Here is a 21818-nt window from a genome sequence, read left to right as displayed (position 1 = left end):
CTTACTTCATTAAGTTCATTATTCAACATACTATCCTGCTCGAAACTATGTTTGTTGTTATTACATGTTAATAATGTTGGTTCTGTCTGTTCCTGTAGTTGTTCTGATAATAATTCTGTCCCTGGTAACGCCCCTTTAGACGTTCTGATCTTCTCAATGGTTGTTCCTCTAAAAAAGTTTGTCTACCCTGGTCGTGTCTGTAAGTGTTGTTATAACCTGGTTTAACTATTTCACCATTCATATCATCGTCATTATTAACCCTATTCACATTGTTATCAGAATTCTGAACAAACATCCTGAATTGCCGTTTAAATTATCTAAAACGATTATACGCTCTATTATTCACATAGTCTTCGGTGTCCCTACGCAATTTATTATTTTTAACATCCAACCCTTTACTAACATATCTATTAATATCCGATAAAATATTGTCAAGTCTGTGCTTATTCGACTCAAAAAGTAAATCATTTCTGATACTACTATCTAAGTTAGATAAAGTTTCATTCAGTTTACATAAAGTACAGTTTTGTACCTACCATAAATGTAGATGTCCGAACTGGATAGCATCTGCAGTCATAACAAATGGGTAGTCCTGTCGTCAGGCAGCCCTTCAGTCGGCCGGATTCCAAAGTCTGGGTCTGGCTTCGGCCGATGTCGCACTTCACCCGACGTCATCTCTGTTGGTCTTCGGGTATAAAAGCATCGGCCGACGCCATTTTCTTCAGTGTTTCTTGCCCCAGGTGCCAGTTGCCCTTTTAGAAGGCTAAATTTGGATAAATGCCAATGTATGCAGATAAGGTAGAAGGCAAATACAAAATGTAGGCATATATATACATATGTACAAACAAATACACCATAAGAGACTCCCCCCCAGCTAGCTATTAGGAGTGTAAATACCCTAGGAGTACCACAGAGGGGAAGGAGGGTGGGTAATCCTGACTGCAGATGCTATCCAGTTCGGACATCTACATTTACGGTAGGTACAAAACTGTACTATGTCCTTCATGGATGCATCTGCAGTCATAACAAATGGGTAGAATACCATAGCTAAACTAGGGGTGGAGGAAGTGAAAAAATTATGGTGTAGTTAGGATCCCTTGCAGTACAGCAGTGGCAAACCCTGCTCGGGATCTAGAATATAGAGGTAGATTGTAATGCTTGGCAAATGTATGCACGGAGGTCCAAGTAGCCGCCTCAATAATGTCCTTGGTTGCCACTCCTCGTAAGAAAGCTGTGGTAGTGGCTGTAGCTCTTGTTGAATGAGGCCTTATGTTCTGTGGCATTGGTTTTCCATGGAAGGAGTAACAGAATCTGATGCAATTTCCTATCCATTTGGAGATCGTCTGTTTGGAAATTGCTTTTCCTTCCTTTCCTGGTGCATAGGCCACTAACAGCTGGTCAGTTTTTCTGTTACCTTTGGTTCTGTCCAGGTAGTAGCGTAACTGTCTATGTACATCCAAAGTATGCAGTAGCCTTTCCCCTGTTCTGAGGGTTGGGAAAGAAGGTAGGCAGGTGGATTGTCTGGTTTAAGGACACTCTGGATACCACCTTTGGCATAAATGTAGGATTAGTCCTCATGGAGACTCTATCTTGATGGAAGATCAGGAAGGGTTGTACTGCCATTAAGGCCTGGAGTTCTGAAACCCTTCTTGCTGAAGTAATTGCCAGAAGGAAAGCAGTTTTCCATGATAGGTGTTGCAGATCCGCTGTTCCTGCTGGTTCAAATGGAGGGAGTGTCAATTTTCAAGTACAAAATTCAAGTCCCATGTTGGTAGTGGTGGTTTCCTAGGAGGTTTTACATTCTTGATTCCTCTGAGGAATTGCCTAAGTAGAGGGTGCGAGAAGACAGGTGGATCAGAACTGTATTCTGCAGAAATAGCTGAAGCATGTATCTTGATGGAGGAATAGGACAGTCCTGTGTGTAGAAGCTCTGCCAAGTACTCCAGGATGTTAGCAATGTCTAAGTTTGACGCCTCTTTTCCTCTTTCCGCACTCCAAGTGGCAAACCTTTTCCATTTTCCTGCATAGTTCCTTCTTGTTGAAGGTCTGCGGGCTTCCAGTATAATGTCTTTAACCCTTTGAGATAGGACTGGGTTAGTTGTTCTTAAGTTATGTACCAGGCAGTAAGCTGTAAGGTCTTTAGGTTTGGATGCAGGATGTTGTAGTTGTTCTGAGTTAACATCAAAGGCATCAGGGGGATTGACCACATTATCCCCTGAGACATGCTTCTCAGCAGGGGATACCAGTGTTGCCTTGGCCAATTCGGAGCTATTAGAATTATCCTTGGTTGTTCCTCTTTGATTTTCAGTAGTACTTTGTGCATCAAAGGAAGAGGTGGGTATGCATATGCTGTCAGACCTTTCCAGCTGAAGGAAAGGGAGTCCACCTTCCATGCAAGCGGGTGAAACGTCCTTGTGCAGAATTTCCTGAGCTGGTGGTTGAGTGGGGAAGCGAACAGGTCTATTTGTGGCATTCCCCATTTTTTTTGTGATGGTCTTGAAGATGTCCGGGTGCAGCATCCATTCGTGAGCATCCGAGGTGGTTCTGCTTAACATATCTGCTAGGGTATTTTCTTTTCCTGGCACGAAGGTTGCCTGTAACTGAATGTTGTAGCTCAGAGCCATGTTCCAAAGGTCCAGAGTCATTCTGCATAGGGGGTAAGAATGCGTGCCCCCTTGCTTGTTGATGTACCACATGACTGTGGTGTTGTCTGTCCTTATCAATAAATGGCCTTCCTTGAGGAAAGGTTTGAATTTCTGGATTGCTAGTTGCACTGCCAGCATTTCTTTTTGGTTTATGTGTAGGTGCAGCTGGTCTGGGGTCCACAATCCTTGTATGCATTTGTCCAACATGTGTGCCCCCCAGCCTTGGTCTGAGGCATCCGTTGTGATGGTCTGGTTCGCTTGACCTTTGTGGAAGGGCAAGCCTAGGTTTGCCTGGCATGCTTGGGCCCACCATAGGAATTCTTGTTTCAGGCATGGGATTAGTGGAATTTCGGTTTCTAAGCTGCGCCTGTGTTGAGACCATAAGTTTTTTAGGTACCACTGTAGCTTTCTCATATGCAGTCTGGCATGAGGAATCAAGATTATGCATGATGCCATGAATCCCAAGGCCTGCAGCACCTTTCTTGCTGTTAGTTTGTTCTGTTTTGTTAATGCCAAGAAGTAAAGGGGTAGTTGTTCTTGTTTTTCTGCAGTCAGGAATGCCATTTGTTTTACTGTGTCCAATTCTGCACCCAAGAAGGTTCTTGTCTGGGATGGAATCAGCCTTGACTTTTTTAAGTTGACTGTGTATCCCAGGGCTTGTAGCAAGCAAATGACCCTTTGTAAATCTGTTGTCAGCTTGTCTCGGTTGTCCGCTTGTAGCAGGCAGTCGTCCAGGTATGGATAGATTTGGATTCCCTGTAGCCTGCAATGAGCGATTACTGATGCCAGGCATTTTGTGAATACTCTGGGCAGTAGATAAGCCAAAAGGCAATGCTGAGAATTGATAATGCTCTGATCCTGCAAGGAATCTGAGGTATCTTCTGCAAATTGGTCGTATGGGGACGTGCAGGTATGCCTCCTTGAGATCTAGAGTTACCAGCCAACACTCCTTGCCCAGCATGGGAAGAAGTTGCTGCAAGGTCAGCATTTTGAATTTTGGAACGATGATGTATGTGTTTAAGATGGACAGATCGAGAATGGGTCTCCAAGTTTTTTCTTTTCTTGGGACTAGAAAGAGTCTGGAGTAAAATCCTTTGCCCTGTTGATTTACTGGCACCCTCTCCACAGCTCTCATGTTGGTTAGCTGAATTACCTGGTTTTGAGCTTCTGTTCTTTGAGTTGGAGGTAAGTTTGGCATTCCTCTTTTTACTGGTAAGGTGTGGAAGTGGAACCTGTAGCCTTGGTCTATGGTTTTTAAAATCCACTTGTCTTTTGTGATATAGTGCCAGTTTTGTGAAAATAAGGCTAATTTTCCGCCTAAAGGAGCTGCTAATTGCTCTCTGGTAGGCGGTGTCAGGGACAAGTCACTGTGAATGTCCTGTTGCAGTGGCAGTGGTTGTGGCAGAGCCTCGCTGGTTATTACCTTGCCACTGTCTTCCTCTGTAGGCACTTCCTCTGGGTTGGTTTCTGCCTCGAGAGCGTCTATACCTGCCTCTTTGGTTCTTTGATGAGTCTGGAAAGGACCAATTTTTGGCAGGCCAATTTCTGCTAAACCGAGGGGGCTGAACCTGTAAGAAATCCTTAACTGTTTGTACAGATTTTGCCTTCTCTTCCATTTTCGTCATTACTTGTTGAGCAGAGGTACCAAATAGACAGTCCTTATCCATAGGAGCATCCAACAGCTTTGCTTTTACCTGATCCGGAAGGACCTGCTCTTTCAGCCATGCATGCCTTCTTATCACTGTGCCAGTCATGGCTGATCTAAATGAAGCCTCCAGTGCATCATAGCCACATTTTAAAGAATGGTTACTAACCTGTTGTATGTTATTTACCATTTCTAAAATATATTTCTTATCTAAGGGTTCTTCAGAAGAAACTTTCTTAGACAACTGATCAAGCATAAACTCTTGGTATTGTATCATGTGAAACTGACAGTTTAAAGCTCTAGCTGAGAGAGTGGCAGAGGTGTAGACTTTTGCCCCATCTGTCTAAAGACCTGGCTTCCCTTTCAGAAGGGAGAGGGTTTTTTGTAGAGGTAGAAGCTACTGCCTTAGGCCCCTGGGCTATAGTCTCAGGATCTGCAAGTGGGGCCCTGAAAAGGTGGTGATGAGTGTTGGGTACCCTGTAAAATCTGTCAGGTTTGGCAGGGGCTGGTGGTAAAGAATCAGGAGCAGTGCAAACATCATTAAATGCATCATCCACAACAGGCAAGACTGGAGGTATAGCTAAGGGTCTATGTTGTGGTAGGTGCAGAAAAGTTCTAAGCCTTTTTCTTGAGTCTGAGAAATCCTGTTCTTGCCATTGGAATTGCTCTCTCATGGCATGTAAGGTTTCCCCAAAAGAGAATTCTTCTGGAGGTGAGGCCGATGGAATGGATTCATCAGCATCGGAGTCTTCATAAGTGGACAAAGGAGCCTCAGGCTGGTCTGTAGTGTCTGAGACTTCCGAAGAGTCATCAGAGTACTCCTGCTGGGGAGGCTCTGTTCTAGGTCTCTTTTCTGGGGGCTGAGAGGCCCTGTCTGGGTGTGATTGGGATCCCCTGATTAAGGAAATCAAATCCTCTGCCAGAGTAAGCATTTGAGAACTAGAAGGGTGTCTGTGTGAGGGGGTCTTAGCAGGAACTGTTTTAGCAGTTTTGGCTGCTTTGGCCCTGGCAAAGGCCTTGATAGACATGGTTGCAGGAGGCCTAGCAGCACCACGTGCTGGGGTGGAAACATCCAAAGGGATGGTGTCAGATAAATCAGTAGAGGCCCCAGTAGTAGCTAAAGTTTCAGAGGTCGATTCAGCTAAAGTAGCAGGAGCCTCGGTAGAAGTCAGGGTTTCGGCTGAGGATTGACTGGTTTTCTCGGTTTCGGCCGAAACCGAGACACTCGCGGTTTGCTTATCCGTGGTTTCAGCCGAAACCGCGGACCGCGAGTGTCGGTCCTTTTCTTTGCGTTTTTTAATTGTTTGGGTAGTCGGATGTTCCGACGGCATAATGTACGCAAAATCTGAGCCGAAAAACTGTTCAGCGAACTCCGACCGACGTCTAAGCGTTCGTCGGTTGAAGGATGAACAAGCTAGGCAGGCAGCAACGTCGTGGTCTGGGCCTAAACAAGGTAGGCAGTAAGAGTGGAAATCCTTATGAGGTATTTGTTTCCCACAGGTTAAACAATTGTTTACTTTTTCTGACATCGGCTGAGGCAAGAAAAGGTCCCCAACGGGGTACTTAGCTTTTTAGAAGTCTTCGAAGTAGTATTCGGTAGTAGGAATCTCTGGATCTGACCGACCGGCACTTGCAAACAGCTTCTGCTTCGGGCGCCACGCGGCAAGAAAGACTGAAGAAAATGGCGTCGGCCGATGCTTTTATACCCGAAGACCAACAGAGATGACGTCGGGTGAAGTGCGACATCGGCCGAAGCCAGACCCAGACTTTGGAATCCGGCCGACTGAAGGGCTGCCTGACGACAGGACTACCCATTTGTTATGACTGCAGATGCATCCATGAAGGACATCTTATTATTGTTGTTTTTAATAATTAATTTAATAAGCTGTTTACCAGCATTACCATAAATGTCCAGTAAGTCTTTAACAAGTTCCTTATCATCAAAACCAAAAGGTACCTTTAATACTCTCAGTCCCTTAGGTACTTGATTTAGTTCCAGTGACCTTTCGAGGAAAACATTGTCCATTTGTAACGCCTTATACTTCCTCAAATGTTTTTTCAAAATTCTCCATTTGCTTGTTCAAACTGCCCATATCTTTTGTCTGTTGATGAGTGCTCAATCTAGGTGCAGACAGAACAATATCCAACTCGGGTAGCATACTTCTTCTCCTCCAAACATTTTCGGTGCCATCTCTAGCGTTCCCCTCTGGAATCAGCGGCGGAAATGTGTGGCCTTGTGCTGCAGCCCCATTGTGCGCAGTCCGTCCTCCAATAGATTCCCTAGAACTAGTGCTAGCTGGTGGCTGGTTTCGTGAGGTGCCCGGTGTAGAGCGGAGTGTCAGAAGTAATTCGTCAGCTTCTAAAAACGAAGCGTTGTTTCCCTCATTATTTGCAGAATTAGTAGCCTTAGGTCCCGACAGAATGCCTTGCTCTTTCACAGCTAAGAGCAATCTTTTCGTTAGCTCCAACTGCTGTTGTAACAACTGCTCCATAATCTAAATTCACGTTAACGATTGCTTCACGCGTGAGTTAAACCAAACGAAAAAAAGTCTTTTAACTATAAAAACTTTTAAAAACTTTTAAAGCTAGTGTGCAAAGTCTGGTGCGCTTCAAAATAACAACGATAGTCCAAACAAAACAAAACTAGTAATAAAGCGAATGAAGCCACACCAGATCACTGCATCACTCTACAATTTATTCCATAAAACAAACGAACATATACTGAGCGCTTTCACCCAGTTCTATACTGGGTTTCTTCAGAGTAATAATCCTATGGAGCAGTTTCCTTATATGCTGTGACTAATAATTGACATCAATAAATAAATTAGTTAAGTTAAATAATTATCTTTCACCCAGGTTTGAACATAAAAAAAGAAGAAAGAGAATTCAATAACATTTTCAAATCAGAAACATAATACATATTATGCTTGTACAGGAAGGACGGTCATGTTAATCATCTTTTAAATAGAGGAAGTATGCACCCTACTTATGTTTTTTACAGTGTTATCAGGAATGTCTTCAGAGCTTATAGGTTGAATGTGAGGGATACAAATTTTCAACAACAATTAAATATCACGAAGAATGAATTATTGGCAAGAGGCTGTGGGGAGAGAGATATACAGACACAGGCTCAAGAAGTAGTTAGATTGCAACATACCAAGGCTAGACCTTATTATTCGGATAGATGGTCCGAGGATAAAGGTACTAGTGGTGCTATACCCAAGTTGAAAGTGCCATCAAGTTATTCTAGTGATGTTGGGTCATATATGAACATTAAACCAAAACATTGGGGGATATTGACCACTGACAGGGTGGTCACAAAATGGATAGAGAATGAACCAAAGTTTTTGTTTAGAAATCAAAAATCTTTGAAGAGATGCTTATGTATACTCAGAGAAAAGAAAATATCTATGGATGGGAATGGGAACTAAGCCTTGGGGCAAATGTTCATATTGTAGTTATACAGATACAATCAATGCATTCCTGCATCCAGATCAGGACCGGCAATATAGATTTAAAATGCAAGCTCAGTGTCATGCACAGCATACAGTGCATCTTGCATATTGTATAATATGCAAGAAATTCTACATTGGGAAAACAGATCGCACACAGAGAGGATTAGAGAGCATATTTACCACATAGGCAAACAGAGTAGAAGTAATGCCTTGGCTAAACATGTTATGAATACGAATAGTCAGCACAAGTTTAAGTTTATGGGTGTTGCTAGGAGCTTTGAGAGTTTGAGGGGAGGGGACATGTGCAACAAAACAGAGGAACTGGAAGCCAGAAGGATAGTTTTGTTTAGAGCTGATATGGAACATGGTCTCAATGAACAGTTACCATTGAGACCAAAGTTAAAGGCCAGACCTCTGCGTTGGTAAAATAGTTGTGTATTTTTAAAAAAACATATATTAAAAACACATTTTAAAAATATATATTTTGGGATATATTTTTTCTAAGTATTATACTAATAGCAATTTTGCTGTTACTATACAGCTTTAATATTTTATAGCAACGAGTTGTATTTAGTCATGTGATGAATTGTCATGTCACGTTTTTAGCATTGTTTAAATGCCTTACTTGTTTGTTTTATGCACCTAAAGAAGCAGATGTGAAAGCGCTTGCGCCTGATTAAAACTTTATAACCTGGAGCCTATCCTGTGTCCAACTTTGTTTTTGGATATTTTGCTACAGTTTTGTTGTGGATACAAGGGTCGGCAAATGAGTGTTTTTTATTTTTGCTGTTTTTTTATCATTTTCTGTATCACTCGGAGTTGCATGGACATGGCTGTCGATGATTTAGTTGAGTTGGACTACACCCCTTCTTCAGAGCATACTGCTTTGAAGACTAAGGTAGATACTTTTGTAAACAATTTTGCCAAGAGAACAAAATCCATTGTTATCTGCTGTTCAAGAGGATGTAAGAGGTGAAGACCCTACTGTGGATGTTATTCTGTTTACGAGCCACCTGCTTAACCTAGACAGGGAATTACTTAAATTGAAATGTAACCAATACCAACCTTTTCATCTTGAAATTTGCTTGAAAGAAGGTATTATACCACATGGGTTATGTATATTAAAAATGCCTTCACATGGATCTAATGATTCTGTGTTTCTGAGTGACTGGCAGAAACTCAATAGAAATACCAGTATGGATTATCTGAGGTTGCTTATAACTGCTGCAGATAATGAGGTTAAAACTATAAGCTCCACCATAAGTACCTTGTATAATGAATTACTGAATCAATTTGGTGTTGCTATGGTTGACAGATATATGCCTGAAGTTATGGACTCAGTAGCGGCATATAAAAGGAAACTTTTGAAAACTAAACTGAGCAAATTAGAGAGGCAGGATTGATTTTCATGTTTTTACTTGGCCGAGAACGCAAGAGACTATTATTAACACAGTACATGGCAGGGAAACTGGCGTTTTGCTTAATTCCACCTCCCTGCCTTCAGCAACCAATCAGAATATTATTTCCCAAGCGAATGCGACATTGACGAATGACATCACTCACATACACAAGAAGTTGCAACGAAGGATTTGTGGGCCAGGAGAAAAACTGTGCAAGTCATAGCACAGATTCACAACGTACCTGAAGAAATAACTGATTCTAACCTTACTGAGAAGCAAGGCATGGTTAATTCTGTCAATAGTGACTTTTTAGAGAACAGGGGCATACAGTAATTGAATTTCCCACTGCCTATAAGAGAACAGAAGCCACCTGCTTTAAGAGAACAGAACAGAGGTCGCAGCAGGAACAAGAGGAAACACGATGGGATGAATGAGAGCCCATACAACATAAAGAAAGCCTTCTTGAATCAAAAAAAGATTTAGTATGGAATTTAAACAGTCATGTAATGTCTGAAGATGAATTTAATTTATTAGAGAAAGGACTGTCTTTCATACCTACTGGTAGGTCTGATTTTGCAAAGGTTACTTTTGACAAAGACGTTTACTAGTAATTTAATGTTAAAAATGCAATTTAATGATTCAGACACTACACAAATGCAAGGTATTAATGTTTGTAAAAAAACTACTAAGTATATTCCTGTAGTCAGTCCATTAGTAAATGCCTTTGAGAGAATGTGCATTAAGGATGTACACAAATTAAGTGACTATAATAGACAAGAGACATTATAAAGGGAAAAAAATCTTATAACTTAACCAAACTAGAGCATGAAGCTTTACTGGGTTTACAGAATAATGATACAATAGTAATTAGGCCTGCCGACAAGGGAGGACATATAGCTATTATGGATAAAAGCAAGTATGATTCAATTATGCTTCACATGCTGAACGATGATGTTTTTTATGAGAAATCACCATTTGCTAGGGTTAAGTTGTTCACAGACAAAGTGCATGGGCAGTTAAAAGATATGCTCTCTAAAGGCATGATAGATAACAGCAAACTATTATTTTATGGTTACTTCGCCCACTACACCCATTATTCAAGGTTTGCCTAAATTACATTAGAGCACCATTGATCCACCCATGAGACCTATAGTGTCCGGTAGAAACTGGTGCACTGAACCAGCATCCATTTATACTGAAAAAAGTTTGAGACCACTTTTAAATAGTAGAGAACATGTGTTAAGAGATAGGGAACAGTTCTTGAGAGACCGCCACACTTTCAATAATAGCAGCCCAACTAAACGTTTCCTAATGATCACGCTTGATGTGGTTTCTCTTTTTACCGTTATACCCAATATGATTGGTTTGGAAAGTTTAAGTTCATGGAAATGTATTCTGATTTCTCTGAAAGCAAAATTTTATTAATTAGGAATTTACTGAGCATTGTCTTAGAAAATAATGTGTTCCTGTTTGGTGATGATCTATACTGGCAGCATAATGGCGTAGGTATGGGCACATCCTGTGCCAATAGTTACGCCAATGCTGTCTTGGTTGTATGGGAGCATGAATATTTACTGAGTGGTCCATATCAAGACAATGTATTTTTTTTTTGTAGATTACGTCTATTTTATGGGCTGGAACAAAAGAGAAGTTTCTGGAATTTCCAAGGTACTTAGATGGAACTACTACTTTCATGAAGTTTACATCTGTCAACTCATATGAAAGAATAAACTTTTTGGATGTCCAAGTAAATGTTGAAAAAGGGAGAGAGTGTGTGTGTGTGTGTGTGTGTGTGTGTGTGTGTGTGTGTGTGTATGTATATATATATATATATATATATATATGTTTGTACAGGAAGGACTGTCATGTTAATCATCTTTTAAATAGAGGAAGTATGCACCCTATTTATGTTTTTGACAATGTTATCAGGAATCAAGTCTTCAGTGCTTCTAGGTTGAATGTGAGGGATACAGATTTTCATCAACAATTAAATATCACGAAGAATGAATTATTGGCAAGAGGCTATGGGGAGAGGGATATACAGACACAGGCACAAGTAGTAGTTAGATTGCGACATACCAAGGCTAGACCTTAGTATTCGGATACATGGTCCGAAGATAAAGGGACTAGTGGTGCTATACCCAAGTCAAAAGTGCCACTAAGTTATTCTAGTGATGCTGGGTCATATATGAATATTATATGCAAACAATGGGGGATACTGACCACCGACAATGCAGTCACAAAATGGAGAGAGAATGAACCAAAGTTTTTGTTTGGAAATCAAAAATCTTTGAAGAGACACTTACGTATACCCAGAGAAAAGAAAATATCTACGGGCGGAATGGGAACTAAGCCTTGTGGCAAATGTTCATATTTTGGTTATACAGATACAAGCAATGAATTCCTGCATCCAGATCAGGATCGGCAACATAGATTTAAAATACAAGCTCCGTGTGATACACAGCATATAGTGCAACTTGCACAGTGTATAATATGCAGGAAATTATATATTGGAAAAACAGATTGTACACTTAAAGAGAGGATTAGAGAGCATATTTACCACACACACACAAACAGTAGAAGTAATGCCTTGGCTAAACATGTTATGAAATCTAATAGCACAAATTTAAGTTTATGGGTGTTGCTAGGGCTTTGAGAGTTTGAGGGGAGGGGACATGCGCAACAAAACAGAGGAATTGTAAGCCAGATGGATAGTTTTGTTTAGCGCCAACAAGGGACATGGTCTGAATGAACAGATTCCACTGAGACCAAAGTTAAAGGCCAGAACTCTGCATAGGTAAAATAGTTGTGTATTTTTAAAAAAAATATATATTTGAAACACATTTTAAAAATATTTACTTTAGGGTATATTTTTTCCAAGTATTATGCTGATAGCAATTTTGTTGTTACTACACAGCTTTAATATTTTATAGCAATGAGTTGTATTTAGTCATGTGATGAATTGTCATGTGATGTTTTTAGCAATGTTTAAATGCTTGACTTGTTTCAGTTTGTTTTATGCACCTGAAGAAGCAGATGTGAAAGCGCTTGTGCCTGATTAAAGCTTTATAACCTGGAGCCTATCCTGTACCCACTTGTTGTTTTTGGATATAAACAGACATAAGTTGACTTCTTAACTCCATGTTAGTGCTTACTATAAAGTGTCCCCCCCCATTTTCAAATACAGGATTTTAACCACCGAGTGTTGATATTTTACTTCATATTTACCCTATTCTTTCACATATTCCCCTTACACTGTGCTTTTTGAGAACATTCTGCTGTGCTGTCTTTTTATCTGCTTCTCCGAAGGAAATGCTCCCCAGACTGTTGAATGTCGAGTCTAAATAAAGCAGATGCTCCTCTTCCCCCTCACTAATCAGAAAGTACTGGACTGAAGACATAAGTTATTCTGAGTGTGGATATGATGTATATTGCCTACTGTAAATGAATAATCATCTCTACCACTTTTTCACAGTATTGTATAAATACATTTACGTTCATACCATTGATACGATGGGTTCTAGCAGTTTATCTCCTGGAACATCTATCCATGTCATTTCAATTGCTTGAGGATCCCCAGGTGAACATGGAGTTAAAAGGTCATTAACCATAACATTTGGATCAGCTAGTGAGGGTCCTCTCACCTATTAAAAAAGAAACAATACATTAGAGGTTAAACCCTAGGGCAAAATCAATGCACACATTTCCTTGCTGGTATTTCTGTTTAATATCTGAAACTTGGATGAGTGTCTGCCTCGTAACTCTAATTGTTTAAATAATCACATTTTTTTATAATTTCACTGCTAAACACCTGTGTTTTCTTCCCATTCAGTCTTTTGTAACATAGGGAACACTATTTCCACTGATATCTGTGGACTGTGAAACTGAACAATGTAAAATTACCACTGTGTAAAACCTTTATCAATCTATCCTCACAACTACAATGTGTTCTGTTTGTTGAAAGTTCTTACAAATAACTGAAGAAAAAACTGCCCAAAATATTAGGTGATTAAAGAAAATGGCTGCATCTGTAAAAATCATTCTACAGTTATACTTTTAATCCAATCCAGGGAGAGCTACAGCCCATCCTAACACCTGCTGGGCATTAAGGCGGACATTGAATAGGATACCAGTCTGCTGCCAGACACAGCCCAAGTGTGTATATAAATATACATACATGTCTACGGGCAATTTAATAGACCACCAATTCACATATATCATGTCATTAGGAAATGGAAAACAGAACCTATCTGGACACAGAAAAAATATTAAGTAACATTCTTTTACCCAAACTAATGATTTGCTCGATTCATTGCTTGAAATGATGGTGCCCTGAAACAACTTGCAATGTACTTTTAATGCATAACATGATTTCTACCAAATGCTAAATTAGATGCTCTTAAGTCCAAAAGGGAAGTGATAATGGGATGCAAAATATAAAGTCCACTTTGTGGTTTACAGGAACACTTTATATACTGGTTATCCCCCTGTAACACACACACAAACAATTTGCGAAGGTAAACTTATTCAAATGGATCAAAAATCCCTACAAGGAAGGAAGGAAGGGACAACAGTAAAAAAAAAAAAAAAAAAAACCAGACCAGTTTGAAGCAATCTTACCAACAGTCTGACATGGACCATCACAAACCTGTGTGGCACCAGAAGAAAGTACGGTTGTGTAATATCTTACCATAACAGTACATGTCCTTCCCTTCACTGTTGTAGTATTCATTACAATATGTATCCCCTTGTCAAGGGCGCTATATCGTCCGGCCGGCATACCAAAGCCTTAGGTTGTAATAGGGACGTCGTACATCACACTTATGCTCCCTGCTCATGGTGCAGGGCATAAAGGTGGTGTACTTTCCTCAGAACCTCTTTGCCACCAGTCCGAATGCCATCTTCCATTATCAGTCTGAACGGTTTTCATCTGCTGGTTACCAAGCCGCTTCAGATAAGTGCTCCATTGGGGCTTTTGCTTTTTATCTTTACCTTTTCTTTTGGTTGTAATATTACACGTTCATCCAGAAAGAGAAAATGCCAGTGTAGGAGACAGATTCCTTATAAGGACCATCACGAGCAGTGTTTGTTTTGCTTAGGTGCTTCTCACAACCATACATCATATTCTATTTGTCAGGCATTTGTCCCTAAAACTCTTCATAGTCATCTCTCTTCCTTATCTACCTACCTAGAAAACCAGGATCTTAAATTGTTGGTGCAGGGTAGAGTGGTGGAATCATTCAGGCCTGATGGTCAGCCATCTGCTTTAGATTGGATTCTATTGCTGTACCGCCTTCCCTGGAACATCTCTCTCAAGGCTGGTGAAAGTGGAGGATTGCCAGGTTTGTATGTCGTATTCCTCTGCCACAGGAGTTTTGGAGGTCAGCACGGATTCAGCTTCTAGCATGTCCTCAGAGGCTCTGCAAACATCCGTTTTGGATATTCAGGGGGAACCATGTCTGATTGCATCCAAGGGAGTGAGGGGTGTTCTGCAGATTCTTGTTAGGGGAGGAGATTCCCACTATATTGATTGAGTGTTGGCACTCAACTGTTATGGTAAAAGTTTGCACAAATGCACTAAGACCTTCTACATCACTGCTGCAGTATTCTTCACCGTAGGGAGAGTACAAAAGCTCAAGAAAAGGATCAGGAGATGGAAGACTGGGAAGAGTACTCAACAAACCCATGCAGAATGGCTCTAGCAAACCTGCTCTGACCATAGAAACCATATCCAATTTATAATGCTTACTATGCAATGAAGATCAAGTAGCAGCTTCAAAGATGGAATTGGTGTCCAACCCTTGAAGGAAAGCACCAGAAGAGGGAACAGCCCTAGTGGAGTGAACTCTAATGGAAGCATACAGACATTTATCATGAAAAGAATAAAAGGAAATCCAGGAGAAGATGCTTAGAAACAGCCCAAACCAAATGCCCTGGGATGAAAAGAAATAAAAAGATGGTCAGACTTGGTTTTATCCAAATATCTGAGTTGTCTATGGAAATCCAAGGTATGTAGGACCCTCTCACCAACAGACTGAGAAGGAAAAAAGGAAGGGAATTGTACTGCCTGATTCAAAGACAACTCATTAGCCACCTTGGGCATAAAAAGGAGGATTAGTATGAAGGGACACTCTGTCTCTGTGAAAAAACAAAAAAGGAACCATGGCACAGAGCCTGAAGTTCAGAAACCTTCCAAGCAGAAGTAAGAGCAAGCAATACGACAATTTTCCATATACAATGTTGCAAAGAAGCTGAACCTGCAGACTCAAAAGAAGCCTTGGACAATTTTTCTAAAACAAAATTAAGGTCTCAAGAAGAAGGAATAGAATTCCTTGGGGAACCAAAATGCAGGATGCCATTAAACTGACCTCAAAGCAAGAAGCCAAAGGAGGATTCAAGGGCAGAAACACAGAAGTAGCTGACAAATGGGCCTTTACAGAAGAAGAGGTCAAGCCAGACTCGAGCAACTCGCACAAATAGGACAGAACCAAAGGGAACCCCACTGAAAAAGGGTCCTGGTTAAGAGCATGGCACCAGACAGAAAATCTTTTCCATTTGGACACAAGACTTTCTGGTTGCAGGTTTTTTTGCCTCCTGTAAAACCTTGAGCACATCCTCAGAAAAGAGGTGACTGAAAGGTGTCAAAACCCGATCACCCACAATGTCATCTGAAGAGTGGTCAAGTGAGGATGGATGAGTCACCCCTTGTCCTGTTTGTGGAGGTCCAAACTGGTGAAATAAATTGTGGTGATTTTACCTGGCCAGATGCATTAACAGGGGGAACCAGTGCAGTATTAGCCAAAAGGGGGTTATGTTCAAGATTTCTGGGGCATCTAGCTAAATCTTTTACAGAACTCTTACGACAGAGAGAAACATCCCCACTTCTAAGGAAGGGAAAGGGTGCCCATTTTCTATACCAGATGGCATGGCACTCTAACAGAATACCTCAGGGATACTATACTGATGGAGTATGTCAAGAAATATGTCACTGTGATGCATCTATTCGTGAGCATGTGTTATGGACCTGCTCAAAGCGTCTGCCACTAGACTGTGCTCTGAAGGAATATACATTGCCTGGAGAGTTAATTGATAATGGAAAGCCAGATCCCAGGCCTGAAGAGCCAGCCTGCAGAGCAGGTAAGACTTTCTGCCCTCTCTGCTTGCTGACATACCACATCACTGTGGTATTGTCTGTGCAAACCTTCAGAGGGCCTGGAGACAGCATGGTGTGCAAAGCCTGAAGGGCCAGAATCAGGGCTCTCATCCCTTTGCTGTTGATATGGTCTGACTTCTGAAGGGGGGGGGGGGCAAAGACCTTGAACTTTCAAGTGACCAAAGGAACCCCCCCAACCCCCATCCCATGTCTGAAGCATCAGTAAACAGTTCTTCAGAGGGAACCAGAAGCTGAAAAGGCAGGCTTGGGTTGAGGGTAAGTTGCCGAATCCACCACTGGAATTACCATTTCAGAGAAAGGAGTACAGACGCTCTGAAATCAAGAGGATGGCAATGCTGAAACCAAACTGACTTGAGGTACCACTGAAACTAACGCATTTGCAGTCTGGCAAGAGGGAGCACTGGAATTGGAAAAGCCATGAATCCCAGGGCTTGAAGAAACTGTCTGGAATAGTAGGCAGAGGAAGGAGAGACTGAAAGAAAGCCATCAAGGACAGAACTTTTGGAGGTGGAAGACCAGCACTGGTAGAGTTTTTCATAGAATCTATAACAGAATCTGCTATTAAAGGAATAATTAGTACAGAATACAAAATTGTGCATGGTAACTACAAAAAATAAAATCAGAGAAGGTTAAAAAGGATTGGGGCATGAGACTGGATAAGCAATTAACAAAAACAATGGGAACATATGCAAAACAGTCTAGATTTAGGATCTTTGCTTGGAAGGATTTACAAAGGTATTTTTACACCCCAAGTAGACTCCAAAGAACTTTTCCTCAGGTACACAGCAAATGTTGGAGTTGTGACGGGGAAGAAAGAGGTAATTGGGAAAGCATTTTCTGGGAGTGTAATGAGTTGGCAGACTTTAAAGATTCCCTGTAAACTGCAGTGACAGACACTGGGTGAGCAAAATGGTATAACCAAGGAAATTATTTTTTTGAGCTATGATACAGAATCGGAATTGCCTAGGCATAGTACGGCTTTGCTAATCATGGTGGCTGCCAAAAAAAGCAATTACTATTAAATGGAAGTCTAAACCAACTTTACTATAAGTAGTGAATATAGCAACAGAGATCAAACAACTGGAATTGAGATCTTTAGAAAAGGGTTGGAGGCAATTGCTTAGGAATAAAGGGGAATTGTGGGAACAACACATGCAGAGGAAGAATGAGGTTTAATATAAGGCAGGATATGAATGAGCTATGTAATGTATGACTGACAATGACTGGACAGATTATAAGTGATGTATAATGTTTGCAAATACAATTCTGTCAGCATAAAGGTTCACAGATCAGTACTATACTAATTTTCCTTGCGGGTCATTTTAAGCTAGCCAATTATCCCATGTGAGAATCAAACCACACACCTTGTGTCTGTAAGGAAAATACCGTAATCATCATGCCAACCTCCTACCTGATGGTTTGTTACACAATGTTTGCAACTAAAATTGTGTCAATATGGTCTGTTTTCATTTATATAAATGCATGACTGTGTATATCACGTATGATAATTTAATAAAGATGTTTCTTGTTTAAAAAAAGAAACAAAAAAAAAACTTTTGGAGATGGAAGAGAGGCCAAAATTGGTAATGTTTGAATCCTGCAACCCAGATACACAGGATCCTGAGAGACTGTCAGGACAGACTTTTGAAAGTTGACAGTGAACCCCAGACTTTGGAGGAGAGATGTGGCGAACTCCAGATCCTGTCATAGACAATTGGGAGAACTTGCTTGAAGCAACAGGTCATCTAGACAAGGAAAAATCTGAATGCCTTGTTGCCTGCAGAAGGCAATCACAGGAGTTAGGCATTTTGTGAATACTCTTGGGGTAATAGAGAGGTCAAAAGGCAAAGCAGAGAACTGAAAAGGAGAAGAGGAAAAGTACAGTTTTGTACCTACCATAAATGTAGATGTTCGAAGATCCACATTGCTGCAGTCCTTACATATGGGTAGTCCGCTGTCCTCGGTCGGCCCGAATACCAAAGTATTAGGCTGACGTCGGTCAAGGCGCTTAGTACTGACCTCAGGACGTCAGGGTATAAAAGCGCATGACCGACGTCATATCCTGTCTTTTCTTGCCCCAGATGTCAGAAGGCCCAAAAAGAGAGGGCATAGCCAAAAACACATCCAACCACCCATGTACAAACAATATATACAATATTTACAATATTTACAACCCAAACCATACAACCACCCCAAAAAACAGAGGGGAAGGAGGGAGGGTAAATTGGACTGCAGCAATGTGGATCTTCGAACATCTACATTTATGGTAGGTACAAAACTGTACTATGTTCTTCATCTCACATTGCTGCAGTCCTTACATATGGGTAGAATCCCAAAGCAGAGGTAAGGGAGGTTGGCAAAATTATAAAGAATTAGGAGCTGCCAAAATGCCCTGTAAAATAGCAGTGGCAAATCCAGCCCTAGATTGAGAGTAAAGTGGAAGGTGGTAATGCTTAGAGAAAGTATGCACTGAACTCCAAGTAGCTGCTTCCAAAATATCTTTAGTAGCCACCCCCCTTAAAAAAGCTGTAGAAGTGGCAGTAGCCCTAGTGGAATGAGGCCTGATCCCAGCCGGAATCTCCTTACCATGTTGGGAGTAACAGAAAGAAATACAAAAGCCAATCCACTTTGAAATAGTTTGTTTTGAAACAGGTTTGCCCTGAGAACCCAAAGCAAAAGAAACAAACAACTGCTGAGACTGTCTGAACCCTTTAGTTCTGCTCAAATAATATCTCAACTGTCTGTGTATATCCAAAGTGTGCAAAATCTTTTCCCCTTTATTTTGGGGGTTTGCATAAAAAGTAGGCAAATGAATAGTTTGGTTTAAAGCCACACTAGAAACCACTTTAGGCATAAAGGAGGGATTAGTACGCAAAGATACCCTATCCTTATGAAAAATTAGGAAAGGCTCAACTGCCATAAGGGCCTATAATTCAGAAACCCTTCTCGCAGAGGTAATGGCCAACAAAAAAGCAGTCTTCCATGATAAATATTTTAACTCAGCAGTAGCTGCAGGCTCAAAAGGTTGTAGAGTGAGTTTCTCCAACACAAAATTGAGATCCCAAGCAGGAGTAGGAGCTCTACGTGGGGGTCTTATGTTTCTTGCCCCTCTAAGAAATTGCTTAAACCAAGGATGAGAAAATAATGGTGGGTCACAATCATAGTAAGCAGAAATAGCTGCAGCATGAATCTTAATAGAGGAGAAGGACAAACCCTTGTCCAATAACTCCGTAAGGTATTGAAGAGAAGCACTTAAATCAGGCTTGGAAACATCAAAGTTCTTTGCTTTGCTCCAAATAAAAAATCTCCTCCATTTATCAGCGTAAACTTTCCTTGTACTAGGCCTTCTGGCTTCCAAAATCACATTTAAAACTTGCTGAGGAAGCTGAGACCCTCCAGGTTCTAGAACAGAATATGCCAGGCTGTTAGATGCAGAGACTAAAGTTTGACATTGAGTAAATGACTGTTCTCCTGAGACAGAAGGTGTGGAATCGAAGGCAAAGGCCATGGAGGCTCCCGTACCAAACTTCTCAGTAGTGGATACCAGTGTTGACGAGGCCAGTCTGGAGCTATTAAAATCATGGATGGTTTGTCCTGTCTGACCTTCAGAAGCACCTTTGGGAGGAGAGGCAGTGGTGGAAAGGCATAGACGTGAAGATTGCTCCAACTGAATGACAGAGCATCCACCCTCCAAGCTGTGTGATGAAACCTTTTTGTGCAAAACTTTGGCAACTGGTAGTTTAGTGGAGAAGCGAACAGATCTATGTCTGGAGTTCCCCAAAACACTGTCAACTTTCGAAATACATGAGGATCCAATTTCCACTCGTGGGGATCCACTATCTGTCTGCTCAACACATCTGCTAAGGAGTTCTGTGCTCCTGGCAGAAACCTTGCTTGAAGATTTAGCTGTAAACTGAGAGCAGTCTCCCACAAAATCATTGCTTGCCTGCAAAGAGGGTAAGAATGAGTTCCCCCCTGCTTGTTGATGTACCACATGACAGTTGTGTTGTCTGTTTGAATCAACACCTGTCCTGGGAGAAGTAAATCCTTGAAAGCCATCAATGCAAATTGGACTGCTAACATCTCCTTCAAATTGATGTGCAAATGTTGAAGTCTGGCAGGCCACGTCTTGTACCCATTTTCCATTCAGATGAGCTCCCCAAGCTGTGTCTGAGGCATCTGTCGTTAGAATCTGACTCGCCTCTGGCCGGGTCACAGAGAGTCCCTTGTTTAGGTGACATTCCTGAGCCCACCACAAAAACTCCTTTTGAATGCAAGGTATTATTTGAATGACAGTGTCCAGATCTTGGCAGTGTTGTGTCCATACATTTTTGAGATACCATTGCAGCTTCCTCATATGCAGTTTGGCATTGGGAAGCACCAGAATACAAGATGCCATGAACCCCAAGGCTTGAAGGACTGTCCTTGCAGTCAGCCTGGACTGACGAGACAATTGATGGAAATAAAGAGAAAGATTCTTTTGTTTGTCCGGGGTCAAAAAGGCCATCTGGGATGCTGTATTCAGTCTCACACCCAGAAAGCACATGTCCTGAGAGGGTACTAGACTGGACTTTATTTCGTTCACAGAATACCCTAGGCATCTTAACACTGCCATCACATACTGTAGATGATGAAGAAGTTCGTCCTTTTCTTGAGCCAGAATCAGGCAATCGTCCAAATAAGGATAAATTTGTATTCCCTTTAGCCTGAAGAAGGCTATCACTGGAGCCAGAACCTTTGTGAACACTCTGGGCGCAGTAGATAAGCCAAAGGGCAATGCAGAGAATTGATAATGTAAAGTCCCCGTCCGAAAACGCAGATATTTTCTGCAACTGGGCCTGATAGGAACATGAAGGTAAGCCTCTTTGAGATCCAGAGTCACCATCCAGTGATCTTTGCCCAGCAGAGGTAAAAGCTGTTGTAACGTCAACATTTTGAACTTTGGAATGTCCAGATATGTGTTGAGGATAGATAAATCCAAAATTGGTCTCCACGTATTCCCTTTCTTTGGTACTAGAAACAGGCGAGAATAAAATCCTAGGCCCACTTCTGACAAAGGAACCGGTTGTATAGCCCCTATTTGAAGCAGTAGAGCAATCTGTTTGTGAGCTTCTAGTCTTTGCTGAGGAGGAACGTCTGGCATGCCTTTGAAAGGAGGCAAGGTATGGAAATAAAACTTGTAACCTCGGTGTATGATATCCAATACCCATTTGTCCTGGGTAATCAAAAGCCAATTTTCCTTGAAGAGTGCCAACCTTCCTCCCAAAGGTGCTGCCAGGCGAGAAGAATCTGGCAGCCACAAAAGTAGGTCATTGGGCCTGTTTACGAAAGGACTGGCCCCTGCCCTCACTCGAAGACTGTGCAGGTGAACTCCATGTTCTAGGCCTGAAAGTACTCTGAGCTCTGCCCCTACCACGTCTAGATCTACCCCTAGACTGAGAATCAGAGGAAGGATACGTCCACCCCTTAGTAGGCCAATTTCTACTAAACTTCTGAGGC

The 21818-nt window shown here is 41.4% G+C and overlaps 1 protein-coding gene across 2 annotated transcripts in view; it reads right to left on the bottom strand.

Annotated features, from left to right (window-relative positions):
• VPS4B (vacuolar protein sorting 4 homolog B) overlaps positions 1-21818 on the bottom strand; it is a 904737-nt gene that overhangs the window by 111853 nt on the left and 771066 nt on the right. For both annotated transcript variants that reach the window (XM_044065255.1, XR_006364000.1), the window contains exon 10: positions 12649-12789. In XM_044065255.1, the coding sequence (XP_043921190.1) occupies positions 12649-12789 (141 nt within the window). The remainder of the gene's footprint in view (positions 1-12648; positions 12790-21818) is intronic.

The sequence above is a fragment of the Protopterus annectens genome, chromosome 3.part0, assembly GCF_019279795.1.
Source record: "Protopterus annectens isolate FY-2018-M chromosome 3.part0, PAN1.0, whole genome shotgun sequence".
NCBI classification, from domain to species: Eukaryota; Metazoa; Chordata; order Ceratodontiformes; family Protopteridae; genus Protopterus; species Protopterus annectens.
Note: the sequence above shows the minus strand (reverse complement) of the source record. Positions and strands in the feature narration are given on the sequence as shown.